At 36.9% G+C, this 16758-nt stretch overlaps 1 protein-coding gene across 1 annotated transcript; it reads right to left on the reverse strand.

Moving 5' to 3' along the window:
* Window positions 1-1047: 1047 nt before the first annotated feature.
* Window positions 1048-11817, reverse strand: p (WD40 repeat domain-containing protein pink). The gene is made up of 5 exons (XM_074098232.1): window positions 11589-11817; window positions 10065-10175; window positions 7983-8213; window positions 4746-6977; window positions 1048-3269 (listed from the first exon to the last, which is right to left on the reverse strand). Exons 1-5 carry the CDS (start codon window positions 11682-11684, stop codon window positions 2931-2933), a joined length of 3009 nt encoding a protein of 1002 aa, XP_073954333.1. The 5' UTR covers window positions 11685-11817; the 3' UTR covers window positions 1048-2930.
* Between the last annotated feature and the right edge of the window lie 4941 nt (window positions 11818-16758).

Genomic DNA, 16758 nt, shown 5'->3' on the forward strand with positions numbered 1-16758 from the left:
CTAGGTGAATCATATTTTGATTGAGATTAGCGCCATCTATCCAAAAATGCCTGAACTAAGACACAAGTTGTCCGATTCCGATTCTTAACTCTTGCGCACTCATGGCTTCCAGGTAGAATACAAACCGATTCCGCTACGGCGCATGCGCCACTTGGCATCTTGAATTGCGTAAGAACGCCTGCGTGCTATGCTAGCCTGGTACATTTGATACAAATCGTCGATTGATCCACTGCACAATGTGATCAAAAATTTGATCGAATGAAATTTTAAATATTTATTAGAGTATATGAAAGAGATGACGCTATATTTAGTACAGTGTGAGTGAATATACATAATTGGTATAAATATTCAATTCAATTATGCATAATACACGAGCTTCTACAAGATCCTGTTATCCTGGTATACTAGTAACAAAATCATCGTAAGTAAAATGATAATTTGCTTGTGATTTAAGTGAACATCCTAAATTTTATGCTACCCTAGTAGATACTCACTGAACTCTATGAAACTCATCAGCTGACAGCTATTCTCGCGAACGTAGAGGAGATTATCCTGATACGGGACAAGCAAACAAAGGAGCAATAATTTAACTGTGAATGACAAACGGAAATGTTACACATGCCTAAGCAGTTTTTATTCAATGATTTGATATTTTAATAACATCAAATCTGTATAAAAAATGCAGAATTAAACAACTTTCAAATTTAGTTTCTAACTGTAATCAAAAGATCAGCGCCATCTAGCTTCATTTTTAAAAAACAGTCTTGCTAGAATCTGCTAGTCTAGTATCGGGCCAAGTTTAGTTTGGAAAAGAAAATAAGAGACGTATCCACCAAAGTAGTTCAAGAAACTATTCATAGATGGCGATGGCATTACCCTTTTCAGGCATAGTGCGATTAAAGCGTTCAAATCTAATCGACAACAACTTGTCTAATACAAAATAAAAAAGTGTTAAAAATGTAATTAGTTTTTGTTATATAGCTTATTTAAACTGGTGGGGGTTAAAAAAAGATCAATTCATTGCTTTTTACAAAAAATAAACAAGGATACGAAAGAAAAATATTTTAATACGCGTGAGTAATTTAATACGCAAAAATAATAGTAGCTTCAAAATACAACACTATCAGAATAATTTTCAATCATAATATCGCAACATTGCATTTACAAAAATATGTAAGATTATAATTTTAATACAATATATTTATTTGTTCATTTGATATTAGAATAATCAAAGTTGCTGATATTAAGTACATTGCATGAATATAATTACATATTTTTTTGGTATTAGTTTTTCTTACGAGTAAGTATGTAGTTGTATACAATATAATTTACATACGTTATACATTAGTTATGTAGAGAGATTAGTTAAATTCGAATCGTGTTTAAAAAAATGTGCCAATAATTTTAAAACAGCAAAATAGTATAGGTATTGCCACGAGAGTTGAAGTGAATGATGACACACACAGCTATATGAAAAACACTGATTGCGTGGGTGACACTATTCAAATTTACCGGCCCGGATAGTACCGACATGGAAATACCGGCCGTTTTCATAGAAACTGATGATTTTCTATGGGCGTGTACACGAAAAACAGGGTCGCCATTTCCATGTCGGTATTAAGGGCCGGTAAATAGTGTCACTAGATTGCATAAAATGAATAATTAAATGAGTAAGTGAATGCCAAAATCCCGCTGTCATTACATGCTCTTCTGTGCGTGACCTTAACTCTGGTGGCACTACCTATTACTACATTTACGATTGTAGATTGCAAAACCAAAACATGAGCACTTCTTCTGTTACGTATATTATATTATACTACTTGTCAGTAGCGTGGCTCTCTAACAACTCGACTATCACCGGTACCTAGCCGTATTGTCTAACGCCAGTTATCGCCAGGGCGCTTGCGTTCGCATTCACTATTTCACCACCTCTTTCTATCATCGGCCTACACCGTGTGACAGGGAGAAATGGTGGTAACGATTGTTTTATAAAATTCTTCCGTTCTACTGGCCTCATCTCTTTAGTATAAGCGACAAAAAAACTGAGCGGTTGAAACGCTCGTAGAACTACCCATTTCGCAAACGGATACCTGAATCTAAAAATAATCTTGACAATCTGTTATGTCAAAAGATCTATCAAATGATACTTCACAAGTTCACACTATGGGATAAGTAGACTTATGGCACAGTATAAACATAATAAATAATCTACGAGCTGCACACCTAACCCACACAAGGGCACACTATCCTTAAGCGCAGTAGCGTGGAGTAAACAATTTCATCAGACAACCCAGTGTCAGAAGCGTGAGTTAGGCTTGTCTTCTCACAGTTAATGCACACAAGCTTCACTAGACTAAGGGGCTGTTTCACCATCCATCGATTATTGTTAACTGACGGTTAAATGTGATGCCGTCTCCGTCTATTGAAACAAAACAAATAGAGACGGCATCACATCTAACCGTCAGTTAACACTAATCAATGGATGGTGAAACAGCCCCTAAATATACCTACTTGTCATTGTGTTGTGTACTGATGTCACGTAAAAAATTTGGACAGCCAGTGGGAATCTGGTCACACAGAAATCCTAAGCCAGGTATTACCGTGACAGCAAAGCTGTCAAATCGCGGAGTATCTACTGGATTAAAACCAGTTCAGTTCGAGCATCAACAATATTAGAGCCGCAGAGCAAAGAACAGAATGATGATTTTCTTGCCAGATTCTTCTCAACAGAGATTTTCCAAACCGGCGGTCGAGTTTTCGTCGTCGGTCGACATTCATAAGTGCTTTGCTTGATAAAGCCTAATTTAATAAATAAATTCTGATCTTAACAAAAAAGTTTACTCTGACTTAGAAAAGACACGCGATTGACATTTCCTTTTGTTTTTTTCTATTCCGTTGGGATTACAGTGAATAATGTGTGTATCTTAAATTTACTTAGTTTTAGGCGAACACGACGGGCACAATCTCACTTTATTCACGTCCAAGCAAGCGCCGTGATATATATGGCCACACCGAAACACCCACAGGCCGCCATCTTTGATTAAAAATTCATTTTGCAACGGCAATCCACAAAGCACGCAGTCCATCACACCATTATTTAACTCTGGCAAACTTTCAATAATAGTTGTCATTGTCAAATTTTGATAAGTTGAGTTGGGTGATATTTTTGAAGAGCATAAACCCCAGTGCGTGGATTTGACTGCTACAACTATAGGCAAAGCTGTGTGTTTGATTTTCCCGCTCGTGGTGTTACGCAGAAGTTGACAGATCTGTAAAAGTAATGAGGAGAAATATTATTAAAGAGACTAAAGAGAAATAAAATTGTGTATAAAATATGTCGGAGGCCGATAGCCAAATCTGCCAGATCATGAAATTCCTAGGCATATCGTGAAATGGCGCCATTTCATGAATTTACTAAGGGACATCCGCCATATCGTTCAAAACCCACCGCTTAACGATTTGCCTAGTGACGTTGAGGCAGATCATGAAATTCCTAGGCATATCATTAAACGCCACCATTCATGATTTGACCAGTTTAGGCAGATCATGAGATTTCTAGACCATGAAACGCCGCCATATCGGTTCTGGCACTTCGCCGGCTGCTGCCGCGGCACGCTCGCTTCTATCGCTCGACTCGTGCGTTATGGTCACAATTCATACTAACCACTCCTCGCTTCGCTCGTCGTACCAAATTTTTCTCTTTTTCGGCATATCACGTGCCCGGTATAGAGCTAGGAAAATCGATTTGCCGTATTGTTGTACAGGCGTGATATGCCTGGCCAACTTTTAGGCATATCATGAAATGGCGCCATTTCACGATATACGTAGGAATTTCGTGATCTGGCGGATTTTACATGTCGGCGGCCGATCGTAAAATTCGCCAGATCACGAAATTCCTAGGCATATCGTGAAACGCCGCCATTTCATGATATGCCTAAACATTGGCCAGGCATATCACGATGTGCCTGAGAAATAATACGGCAGATCGATTAGAGCAACGCATTCGTCGATATTCCTAGCTCTATACCGGGCACATCGTAAAATAGTTTCTTTTTTGGCCACTGGTGGCGCTGCGTATGCAATGGCGGCCGTGACCAGCTGACCGGTCGTGTTTGTTTAGCGCGTGAAAAATGTCGGAGTGGCAACAAAATGATCCTTAAACCAAAACTAGTGATTGAATTCATAATAGAAGTGCAAAAGAAGATTTTGAACATCAGCTCCGTTCTTTTTATGTGAATCAAACGGATTCTGTGCACAATATGAAAAAACCATGGACGTCTGCCCGTATTATAGAGGTTAGTATTTTGTTGATAAATAGAGTATTCACTAGTTGTTATTTATTTATATAGAAAAATTTAGGTACGACGAGCGAAGCGAGGAGTGGTTAGTATTAATTGTGACCACGACGCACGAGCCGAGCGAGCGAAGCGAGCGTGCCGCGGAAGCGGCCGGCGAAGTGCCAGAACCGATATGGCGGCGTTTCATGATATGCCTAGGAATTTCATGATCTGCCTAAACTGGCCAAATCATGAAGTGGCGGCGCTTCGTGATATGCCTAGGAATTTCATGATCTGCCTAAACGTCACTAGGCAAATCGCTAAACGGTGAATTTTGATCGATATGGCGGATGTCCCTTAGCCAATTCATGAAATGGCGGCATTTCACGATATGCCTAGGAATAATTTCGTGATCTGGCGGATTTTACGATCGGCCGCCGACATATACATGTAGTACACAATACCCACCTCTGATTTCACGTCCTCATACTCATAAGCGTTGTAAAGTACATCTGTGAGTTGTGTAACTATCGTAGCGTCATACTTTTCAAATAACGACACCATCAAGCAAGTGTGATAAAACTTCATACTAATCTCACCCGGCCCAATCAGATGTGAATGTTTTTCCATCAATTTAATGGCATTTCTTCCGCCAACCGACTTGATAACCAGTGCTCCTAAATCGTCCCAACTGAGGGTATCTTTGACATTGATATGATTGAACTTCTTGTTACAATTCAAGCATAGATTCGCGTGTAAAGTGACGTATAGCCGTATGGCGCGGTCCCAGGTGTCGAATGTGAACTGAGGAAGAAACGAATGCAACAAGCTCTCATCTAACATCTGAAGCAATATCCTTAGAACATTTAACAGGTCTTCGTTTCGCTGCATGTAGAGTATTTTCCTCCACAAATATGGCATCTTTTTGCATATTTCAAAGCATTGGTTCCTCGTCTGGCTCGCCCATTGCTTCTCAATGAATTCGTCGATCAAAATAGAAAACATGGGTTTCTCTCTCGTTTTCGTATACGGTAACGGATAACCACATTCACAAGCCATTTCTGAGATTTTTTGCGTTTTTAGATTCACTGTTATTGCTGAGTCCACTAAATATTTGTACAGTTTTTCGTCTTTTAAAATACAGTCTAAAAATTCATCTTTCTTAGTCGTAAGACTTAAGTATGTTAAGAAAATATTATGAGGTGCATATTTAGATTCTTCTATGGCTCCTACAGATATGCAGTACTGTTCCAACAAAATCATCAGTTGATACACTTCTCTAATATCACAAGAATAGTTTTCTATGATTGAAATTAAATTCGATTGTTCAGTTTCTTTACTAACTAAGCTTAGCCTAAAATATTGATACAGCGACCTGCACACTTTATCTTCTACGTTATTTACTTTATTATTGTCTATTTCTATGGCCTTTGGACTAGATTCTTTGTAAACAATATTGTTGTCGACTACAACTGGAGAGTATTCGATATTTGGTGTATCTTGCCGAGCTCGTCTTTCAGGCATTTGTATTTCTTGTATATTTTGCTTCTCAATGCTGAAATGTTTCATTTTGTCCTCGAAACCTCCCCATTTTTCCTTAAGCTTCTTTTTACTAGAATTTAGTTTGTCAGACATTGTCAATCCTAGGTCTTTAAATGCTTGTAACGCTTCTGGTGTTACGGTTCCCAATTTACTATCTTCAATTGGTTCATTCGTTTCGTCGTCAGACAAGCACGTCTGTGTATGGTAAGTGTTATCTACAACAAATATTCCGGATTTCATCTGAGTAACATCATTTATTTTTATTGTTTCTATTTTTTCTAAGACACCTTCTATGTTTTTTACTAGATCTTCATTCAGTTTATCTCTTAGTCCTACTAAAATATGTAATTTATTTGATATATTATTACAAAGCAAATAATCAGCGAACAAGGCACAGAGTTCAGCACATAGCACATATTTTTCCTCTATATAGCACTTCAAGAGAAACTTGTCAATTTTTAAAAATTTCAGATTCAGAAGAGAGCCGTTACCTAACCACACATAAAGCAAACCATTGTAAATTTTACAATCAACTATGTCTTCGTACGTATCAAACCACATAGTGTTTTCATCGTCGTCAACATTTAAGAAGTACAAGGCGTCCTTTTTAAAACTGAATATGGCACTATTAATGTTGAATATTTTAGAAAAAGCAACTGATTGTCCATCAGTTTCGCTTAAGTCACTTGAAATGCAAACATTTTCATTGGTGTAGGACTCTAAAGTGACCAGTTTCATGGGATTCTTGGCCAGACTGTGTTTGAATTGATGTGTTCTTCTAACTGTGCCGTCAACGGTTGCCTCCCACAGTCTTGAAGATGGTCTCGCACAGTATATAAGTGTATTAGCTAATTTTTCTCCTACAGTGAATCCTGCATCATCATCAACAATATTGTACTTTTTAACTTCCTTAATATGTTCTTTGGAACATTTTTCTGTACAGTTCTCAGCAATATTTTCTTTGGTGACGAAACATGCTCCAAACTCTCCATCCCTCAATTTCTGGCCTATTTGCCTGTACTGTTCCTGCGCCGTGTTGCAGATGTAACACCTTGTTAAAGTAGAGACAAGTAGCATACAATCTCTCACATCCAATTGGCATATGCGGGAGTCCAGACTCATTATAGTTTGGGATGAACTTTGAAACATTGTTTTGGCCTGAAATCAGAAAGGAAGAAAATTTCACATATTTGGTTTAGAGAAAGGGGTTCATTAAAAGTGTTGGCTGAAAATAGCTTAAAAAATGTACAGTGGACGTCTTACCGCATGAATTTCAAACAATCTTAAGATATTTTGTTTCTTTCTTTCTGAGGCATTTTACTAAATCCTTTCTTTATCTATTTATTTATTTCACCAACACATACAACAATACATTTAACTGTCTTTGGACTAGGGCATAATATTAATAATAAGAGAAGCACTAAGTAGCCTAACTAATAGTTTAGTTTTAAATATAGCTTACCAAGCTCATTAGTTCACACTCACACCTTTGAATTTTTCGGGGTTTAGCTTTTTTGTTAAGAAAAGGATTGTAAAGAAACCAGGTTATACTTGTGATCCTGTGTAGCAATGTCAACAGTGCGTGAATTACAAAATCCACATTGAACCACATGGTTCTCACACGAGAACAATAGCTAAAGTTCGCTCATTCTGAGAGGAGGCCTGTGTCCAGCAGCAGTGGGACATAGGGCTGGGATGATTACTAACGAAGATTGTCCGACATGAGGTTTTCTCAAAAAGTTGTCCCGTCATGAATTGACAAGACATGAAATTAACCCTAAGGGCGAGATCATAAAACATAAACTACATAAAACATCCAAAATTTCTTGACGTCAGGAAAACGTCACGAAATCTTGTTAACAAAAAAATGAAATTTTGTAACTACATCAAAACTTTCTATAGGATCCAACAACAAAGATTACCTATCTGACTTTTAATCACTTTTACCAAAAGGTTTTGTATATATTGAAAAACAATATTACTTATTTTTTGTGGTGAAATAGCGTCAGGTTTTTTTTTTAATAAGCGGACAACTGTTTTTTTTTAAATGGACAACTTTTTGAGAAATAGTCATATGCTTAAACGCGGCGGGCGCTTCGCTCCACCACACGCCGAGTTTATACCACGATTAAATACCGTCAAACAATCTTCCAACATACTCACTATGAAGTTCTGCAAATGTAGCACAGATATCCTCCCCACGTCATCTCCGGTGAACAGCATATTGTTGCCACTCCATATCAAGGCCGTGACCTCATTTCCAGCGTGTTCCTTTGACGACGACGTCACAGCAAGCGCCTGGTCGCATCCGGTAGCGGTGACCACTCCGCGACCGTTTGCAAAGCCAATGTACCTTTCATCTTGGGATATAGCTAAGCGGGTGATTGCGCCATCCTGTAATTTAAAACAAATTTTATTGAAAAGAAGAGGTAATAAGATTTTTTTTTTCAGAAAAGTAACTTTTCCTCCCTGATGAGAGGGATCAAACTGCAACTTTTCTGTTCAAGGCTTTTCTAAGTGTTTTTTTAATGCATTTTTTTGAATTGTTTATTTATTTCAATTTTCGTCATCATCATCATCATCCCAGCCTATATACGTCCCACTGCTGGGCACAGGCCTCCTCTCAGAACAAGAGGGCTTGGGCCATAGTTCCCACGCGGGCCCAGTGCGGATTGGGAACTTCACACGCACCATTGAATTGCTTCGCAGGTTTGTGCAGGTTTCCTCACGATGTTTTCCTTCACCGCAAAGCTCGTGGCAAATTTCAAATGTGATTCCGCACATGAATTTCGAAAAACTCAGAGGTGCGAGCCGGGGTTTGAACCCACGACCCTCTGCTTGAGAGGCGATAGGTCAAACCACTAGGCCACCACGGCTTTTACTAGGCCACCACGGCTTTTACTAGGCCACCACGGCTTTTACTAGGCCACCACGGCTTTTCAAATGCACTCATAGTCAAAGTCAAAATATCTTTATTCAATTTAGGCTATAACAAGCACTAGCACTAGTCCCAAAACACCATATTTCCAAAAAGGCTCATTCTCGATTTACACGAGAACCATTGAGAACTAGTCCCAAAATACACCTTTTCCAAAATACCCCAAATTGTGTTCACCTGTAGGTGGCGCAATACTTCATTTTCATAATGCATAGTTCTCAAAATACTCTAGTTCCAAAATACCCTAATTTTTTTTCTTTTATGGTCTTGCCACCATTTTCACTATCTCTTTCTGTAACCATCTTACATCATTAGAAGAAATAATTAAGAAATAATTGAATAAAGATATTTTGACTTTGATTTGACTTTTGACTTTGATAGCAAGCATGCACATTAGACCAATACGGCCTCCAGCCTGTGCATGGAACCCAACCCCCCAAGAACTCTTTAAGTCTGATTCAGGATATTATTTCTATATTTCTATAAATGCATTATTATTTTATTGGCAGTGGTTAGACATAGGCCTGTGAAAATAAATGCCACACACTACAGCTATCTTACATGAGTCTATATCAATTGGTTGAAAGTTTTTTTTTTGTTTTAGGGGCTGTTTCACCATCCATTGATTAGTGTTAACTGGCAGTTAGGTGTGTTGCCGTCTCTATTTGTTTTGTTCGAATAGACGGAGACGGCATCACATTTAACCGTCGGTTAACGCTAATCAATGGATGGTGAAACAGCCCCTTAATCTTATATTTTAACAAGGCTTCAGTACACTAAATGTGACTATGCCAGCCTCATGGAGGGCCTCAGATACAGATACTCTTGTGCCGAAACCTAGTCTCTGGATGCAAAGGCTCGTCTGATGAACTTGTAAATCCGCATCGCTTCTTCTGAAAGTGGATGACTCAGAATCACATTTACACTTCCATTCAACAGATCCATACCATCCATCCATCCACCCCATCCATGTTTCTGTGTGTTGTGTGTTTGTGTGTGTGTTTCTGGTGTCCTTATTCTGATCACATGATTTATTATTTTGTTTGTCATAATGTAATGTTTGACATATCTCTTTTTCTCTCAGAAATCATTTATTTTTCAGAATTGTTATAAAACAAATCTAACCTAACCTATAGAGTTCTACAGGACAACCATTTAAAAATTTATGAAAAATGTATGGTGACAGCGGGAACAAACATTAAAACTAACAATAATTATAACAAACATTACATTATGACTTATAAAATTATGGCAGTCGAAAGGATTCCATCTTACATGCATGGTTATGGATTAGATGTTTCACCTACCTTATTGGGGATGAGCTGGACAAATTCACAGGGAGTTCTATTGAATATGTAGATACCTCCACTGGTTGCACCAAATGCTATCAGAGACTTGGAGACGTCAAAGCAAGTGTACTGAAATAAAATTTTAAATCCACCAATGAGCCTGATATAGTCTGTAATGAAAACTCTTTATTGCACATAAAAATAAAAACATACAGATGCACATATTTAGGGATTTCAGACTGTTTTTTTACTTCTGCTTCATTCCCACAGTTTCTATATGAAAATTTAATACACACTGTCAATTTCATCTTTTTTACTTAATGGCAACCGGTTGCTTTCAAGTTAGCAACCATTACTGCCTACACTACTCTACAAAAAGTACTACAAAAACTACACTGTCAAAAAGGTGTTCAAAATGTATTGCATAAACTTCAGATTTCATTTTCCACAGCTCAAGAGATTACAGACCTGAGTTGGTATTTGTATTTGATATTAATTTCTACTTGATGCCTCCATGCATTCCTAAGAAGAAAAATCCTACGACACAAAGGTAATCCACAAAAGTCTTTCCTTTTGCAATAAATATGACTATCAACAAACTAATAGAGTAACATTGTGTTATGTGACAGGCAGACACAGCTTTGAATATGACATGACTTAATTAATGACTTTTTTTTTTTAATTTGACTGGATGGACAACGAGCAAGTGGGTCTCCTGATGGTAAGAGATCACCACCGCCCATAGACACCTGCAATACCAGGGGGATTGCAGATGCGTTGCCAACCTAGAGGCCTAAGATGGGATACCTCAAGTGCCAGTAATTTCACCGGCTGTCTTACTCTCCACACCGAAACACAGCAGTGCAAGCACTGCTGCTTCACGGCAGGATTAGCGAGCAAGACTATGAGCGACTGAAATGAAAATGAATTTACAGTGAACGGAAAACATTGTGAGCACACTATGAAGCAATCTATAATTTGTTTGAAATCACCAATTTGCATGAGGTCTGCATGGAAACTGCAGCCCAAGTTCGCTTATTTCGAGAGGAAGTCTGTGCTTACTTAACAATTATTTTTTTTTAAGAAATGTTGCGTTTCAAATTCCATTGCTATTCCTGTTAATAACCATAATAATACTTATAACAGAATACTTAGGCTCCGTTCCTACCAGAGATGTGCGATGATGTGTTGCGAGGAGTTGAAAGGAATGTTTTTCATGAACCTAAAGTATGCTTCATTTACCTCACCTTGCTCGCTCAGCTGTTTCCACCAGAGATGTGATAAAGCGTTTCTATTGTTTCATAAAACACACATTCCTCGCAACCTCGCACATCATTGGTGGAAAAGCAGCCTTATTACGTACCCATTGAAGTTCATTTGATTCATTCAATGAACCCTTATTCAATTGAAGTATCATATTAAATAATATCAATAAAAGAGGTAGGGAAACTGATCCATGTGAGCTTTGACTCATATAAGCCTAAATATTTTTGGTGTTTCGAATTGTATAATTGCCAAAATGCAAACCATTTATAGACTAACCTTAATTCGTTGGGCGCTTTTCAATGGGAAATTAATTTGTTCAGTGACTGCGGGCAGCTCCAACAAAACGTACGGAGGCAACTTGCGGGAAGACATGTTTAGAAGCACATGTTTTTTTATTCAACTATTAGTATTTGCAATAATAAACATGACGCATTTTTGATTCTTTCTTGTCACTTTTGACGTGCTTTTGACTACAATACTCTATTACTCTCCCTCTCTCTCCTCAACCCTGAATTGAATTCACTCACTCACATCCATAGACTAATAATACACTACGTTCTTTCTCTGTCTACGCTCACATCACACGTCACGACGTCACACACCAAACACAGCAGGGCTACTACGAAACTCGAAACTCGAAGTTTGTACCGTCCCTCTCGCTCTCGTGTTAAATAGTGTAAGTGTCAGAGGGACCGCACGAAACGAACTTCGAGTTTGGAGTTTCGTAGTAGCCCTAGACACTATACTTAGTTGTTGTTGTTTCTTTAAAAAAATATGGCTCTGTCCATCGGAGGACAATTTTGCCAGTGTCTAGTAGTTTTTGCCGTTGTACGGTAAAAAAATTCTAGAAAACGAAATATGAGAGGTGATGGTGGATGAACGATCTATTATGTTGTCTATACTTAGTTTTCGGATAGGATGGGTACGGTGACACTTGCGTTTTTTCCATTCCACGCCATGAACGTTTCAGACCAATAATATTTAAAAAAATATACTTGTATTCAGAAAGAACAAAAAAAAATATCTCTATAGCTTAAAAGATTTCGTAATAATAAACAAAAATCACTTAAAAAATATATTATTATGTTTTAAAACTAAAAAGATAAATTTTAATCTCGTCAACTTTCATCGCGTAAAATGGAACTCTATTTCAATAGAGCTTGACATTGCTTATCGACCGAATCGATTCCACAATCTTGTCAAATCGTTTGACTCGCATCATCTGTCAATGAGGGCTATCATTTTTTGTCTCACTAGAAGTTTGTTATTACGGGCGTGAAAACAAAGTTTAGATTAAAATCATATTTAATACACCTTAAAACCGTACCATAAAAATATCGAGCATGCCACAGTGTTGCATCTCCCCGTTTTGTTCGGAAAAAAGGAAGGACAAAGGTTTCCGAAAGACAAAACTGTCTCAAAACCCAGACATTCATTGCCCCGGAACGCATATTTGCCATAATTAATTACAGATATTGCAAAATATTCACAAAATTATTCTAATTATAAATAAACCCGCGTAGCTCACCCAAAAACTATGAGATTTGACATTTCGGAGACCTCACGCTACACTAGAGCCTCTAGTGGCGAATTCATACGCGATAGCCCTCATTAGTACGAGAGCGAAGGTCCTTAAAATGCGTTTTTGTACAGAGTGTTTCGTACTGTTTGATGTTTTGAACTGTTACTTTGTTATTCAATTTTGTTATTACGGTTTTTATTAAGTTTTGATATAGTGCCAAAGAAGACCGCATGGTTTGTGAGATCACGATAGACAAGCAAAAACACTTGCTACGCGGGTGAAGCCGCAGGCAAAAACTAGTTAAAAATACAATATCACTAATAAAATCGATTACACACCCTTAGCATATTTAATCGAGAATCGGAATAAATCGATTCGAATTTACATTGTCACAACCCTTTAATTGCTTAACGACATGTGTCACCGTACCCGTCCTATCTGTTGTTGTTTTTTTAGAAAAATTTGGCGCTGTCCATTGGAGGGCAATTTTGCCAGTGTCTAGTAAAGTTTTGCCGTTGTACAGTCACCAGCATTAATATCTACCACAACGGAGCGTGCAAAAATATCTGACACGTCCTTCCGGCCTTAGAAATAGAGTCGTATCAGATATTTATGCACGCTAGTTGCGTCAGATATTGGTGCTGGTGACTGTACGGTAAAAAAATTCTAGAAAATAGTCATACTTGTTAGAGACAAAATGCTGCACTTCGTGAAGAAAGCAAGCCGCTTTGCACAGTGATAGTACAGACTAAATTGAGTGATTTGACTCGCAGCAGCGGAAGTTTCACCCCTTAGGAACAGAGATGGCGCCACTTCTTTAAAAAATATTTAAAAAAAATCTACAAGCTAAAGTAATAAACCGATTTCAATGTTTAATATCGCAAATGAGAGCCTATTATATACGTTACTTATAAAAAAATATAAAAAAAAATATTTACATAAAACTTTTGTCAAAAAACGCCATCTTAAGTTTTTTTTTCTTACCTGATTTGTAGTTTTTACTTGATTGCTTAAAAAAACTGTAGGCAACATGAATGGTTTAATGCATGTACATATTACTGAGTACATAACGAGTATTTTAAAAAAAATCCGACACCGATACCTATCATATTGAACGAAATATGACAGTTTAAATGTGAGCACAAATTTCTTTAAAAAATATTTCAAAAAATTCTACAAGCTAAAGTAATAGACCGATTTCAATGTTTAATATCTCAAATTAAAGCTTATAACATTCATTATTTACAAAAAAATATAAAAAAAATATTTACTGAAAACTTTTGGCAAAAAACGCCATCTTAAGTTTTTATTTCTTACCTGATTGGTAGTTTTTACTTGATTGCTTAAAAACATTGTATGTTGTATGCAACATGAATGGTTTAATGCATACTTATATATATTTCTGAGTAAATAACAAGTATTATAAAAAAAAACCGACACCGATACCCTTCATACTTCACGAAATATTTAAGTTTAATTGTGCACACTTTTCTTACAAATAAATTTCAACGAAATCTTCAAGTGAAACTAGTACTCTGATTATAATGTTTAATGTTAAATGAAAAGAAGAACGAAATTACCTAATTTATTAAAAAAAAAGTTTTTTCCTGGTGTTACGAAAAAATATAATTACTTTAAAATTAGTAATTATTAAGACAATAAATAAAAACTATACCGTTTCCGGCATAGTTGGTTCTGAGATGTAATATATATTGCTTAGTAGTTGGCGAATTTATTTCAAAATTAGCTTTTTATGTGATAGGAAGGGCTACAGCTTATAGAGATGTCACATTTGAAATAAAAGACTATGAACATCAATATTCATCAAATATTTAAATTAAAACCTATAAGTCCTCTTCGGGTTCATCGGCAGATGTAGAACTGAAAAGGAAAAGTCGTTTTGAAGTACTTGTGCTATTCCAATACTACAAAATCACAGATCTTTTAGACACGGACTGTGTTGCTGTAATTACTGTTGAATTATATTTGTGCCTAGTTGATTACCATTAGATCTAAAATTATGTGCCTACCTGTGGAAATCAGTGGTCAGCATACAAAATAACCCTGCATTGAATATTATATTAACTTACTTTTGATTTGTACAGCCACCTTTGCAGGATTTACAATGGGCAGTGCATGGTAAGCTGACCCGACGACACCCACAACGCATGGATCGCAGCCAGATTTGCAGCCATAATACTTAATGGTCCAAGAGGCTTACTTTCCTTTGCCAACTCTCTTTTGCCTTAGTCCATCCCCAAGAAGATGGACATGGTACGGAAACTTCTGGTTTCAGAGCGTTTCTCCATATTTGGCCCGCTTAGTAAGCTGCACGCAGTGTATGTTTATAGAGAGCATGTCCATACCATGTTCATCTTCTTGGGGATGGACTAAGGCAAAAGAGAAGGACTCCAGAATTGTCGGCAGTTATAGCGATTTGGTCGCAATTAAACCTCTTGGACCATTGTGGCTTTAATTTGAGATATTAAACTTTGAAATCGGTCTATTACTTTAGCTTGTAGAATTTTTTGAAATATTTTTTAAAGAAATTTGTGCTCACATTTAAACTGTCATATTTCGTTAAATATGATAGGTATCGGTGTCGGATTTTTTTTAAATACTCGTTATGTACTCAGTAATATGTACATGCATTAAACCATTCATGTTGCATACAGTTTTTTTAAGCAATCAAGTAAAAACAAATCAGGTAAGAAAAAAAAACTTAAGATGGCGTTTTTTGACAAAAGTTTTATGTAAATATTTTTTTGTATTTTTTTATAAGTAACGTATATAATAGGCTCTCATTTGAGATATTAAACATTGAAATCGGTTTATTACTTTAGCTTGTAGAATTTTTTGAAATATTTTTTAAAGAAGTGGCGCCATCTCTGTTCCTAAGGGGTGAAACTTCCGCTGCTGCGAGTCAAATCACTCAGTTTAGTCTGTACTATCACTGTGCAAAGCGGCTTGCTTTCTTCACGAAGTGCAGCATCCGGCCAAAAAATGGCCTTAACAAGTATGACTAAAACGAAATATGAGACATACGTAATGTAATGGTGGATGAACGATGACAGCGCGAAAAAAAAACCCGTCCTATCTGAAAAGTATAACCGCCAGTCGTTGTCAGGAGGTTGTCACTGTCAAGTGTGTTTTTTTAATCCGTTTTAGAGGAAGGCAAAAGAAACTAAGCCTATACAGCCGCAAGTGTTTTATAGATACTACCTTCTACCCGCAGCTTCGCACGCGTAAACTTTTCGGTCTGGTAGTTGCAATTCAAATTTTCGGGATTTTACAAAATTCTCCTGGCAATTTTCAAAATTTATGTTGTGGTATTCATTGAGGTTGTGTTGTACAAAATTCAAGACCCTAAAACCCAGTGCCGAAATTAAAAAAAAAATCTCAATCCAAATTTAAATTCAAATTCATTCATTCAGTAAATATGCCGCAATGGGCACTTTAACACGTTATTTTTAAATTACCCTCGCTTTCGGAAAGACCATCATTGCCAAGAAGAATGCGCCGCAAGAAACTTGACAGAAAGTATTTTTTTCAAAATAAAATACTTAAAAACTACAGTATACAATTAAAGAAATAAATACAAAATAATAATAATAATAATAATAATATAGGGATGTATGGGGTCCCTTAGTTACAAAACTATCCCGTGGGAATATCGGGATAAAAAGTAGCGTATGTGGCTGCGCCATTATTTGTTTATATTTTAAATATATTTAATTAATTTTAACTCATACACACACTCACGCATTAACATGAACGCATCCATACTCTGGCAACACATCCCTCCTTCTATCCTGCTACCATTGGGCACCGAAATTCGAACCAAGAACGAAGAAAACAAACGACTCGAGACGACGCTATAATTTTGTACAAACGAAAAAATAAACTCTTAATTCGCAAAATACC

Source organism: Choristoneura fumiferana, chromosome 15 (assembly GCF_025370935.1).
Source record: "Choristoneura fumiferana chromosome 15, NRCan_CFum_1, whole genome shotgun sequence".
Lineage (NCBI taxonomy): Eukaryota > Metazoa > Arthropoda > Insecta > Lepidoptera > Tortricidae > Choristoneura > Choristoneura fumiferana.

Coding starts and splice junctions, on each gene's coding strand:
- p (XM_074098232.1), bottom strand. CDS start 11,684: ATGTCTTCCCGCAAGTTGCCTCCGTACGTTTTGTTGGAGCTGCCCGCA. Junction 8,214..10,064: donor TCCAGCTCATCCCCAATAAG/GTAGGTGAAACA, acceptor TTTAAATTACAG/GATGGCGCAATCACCCGCTT. Junction 3,270..4,745: donor ATGAGGACGTGAAATCAGAG/GTGGGTATTGTG, acceptor TTACTTTTACAG/ATCTGTCAACTTCTGCGTAA.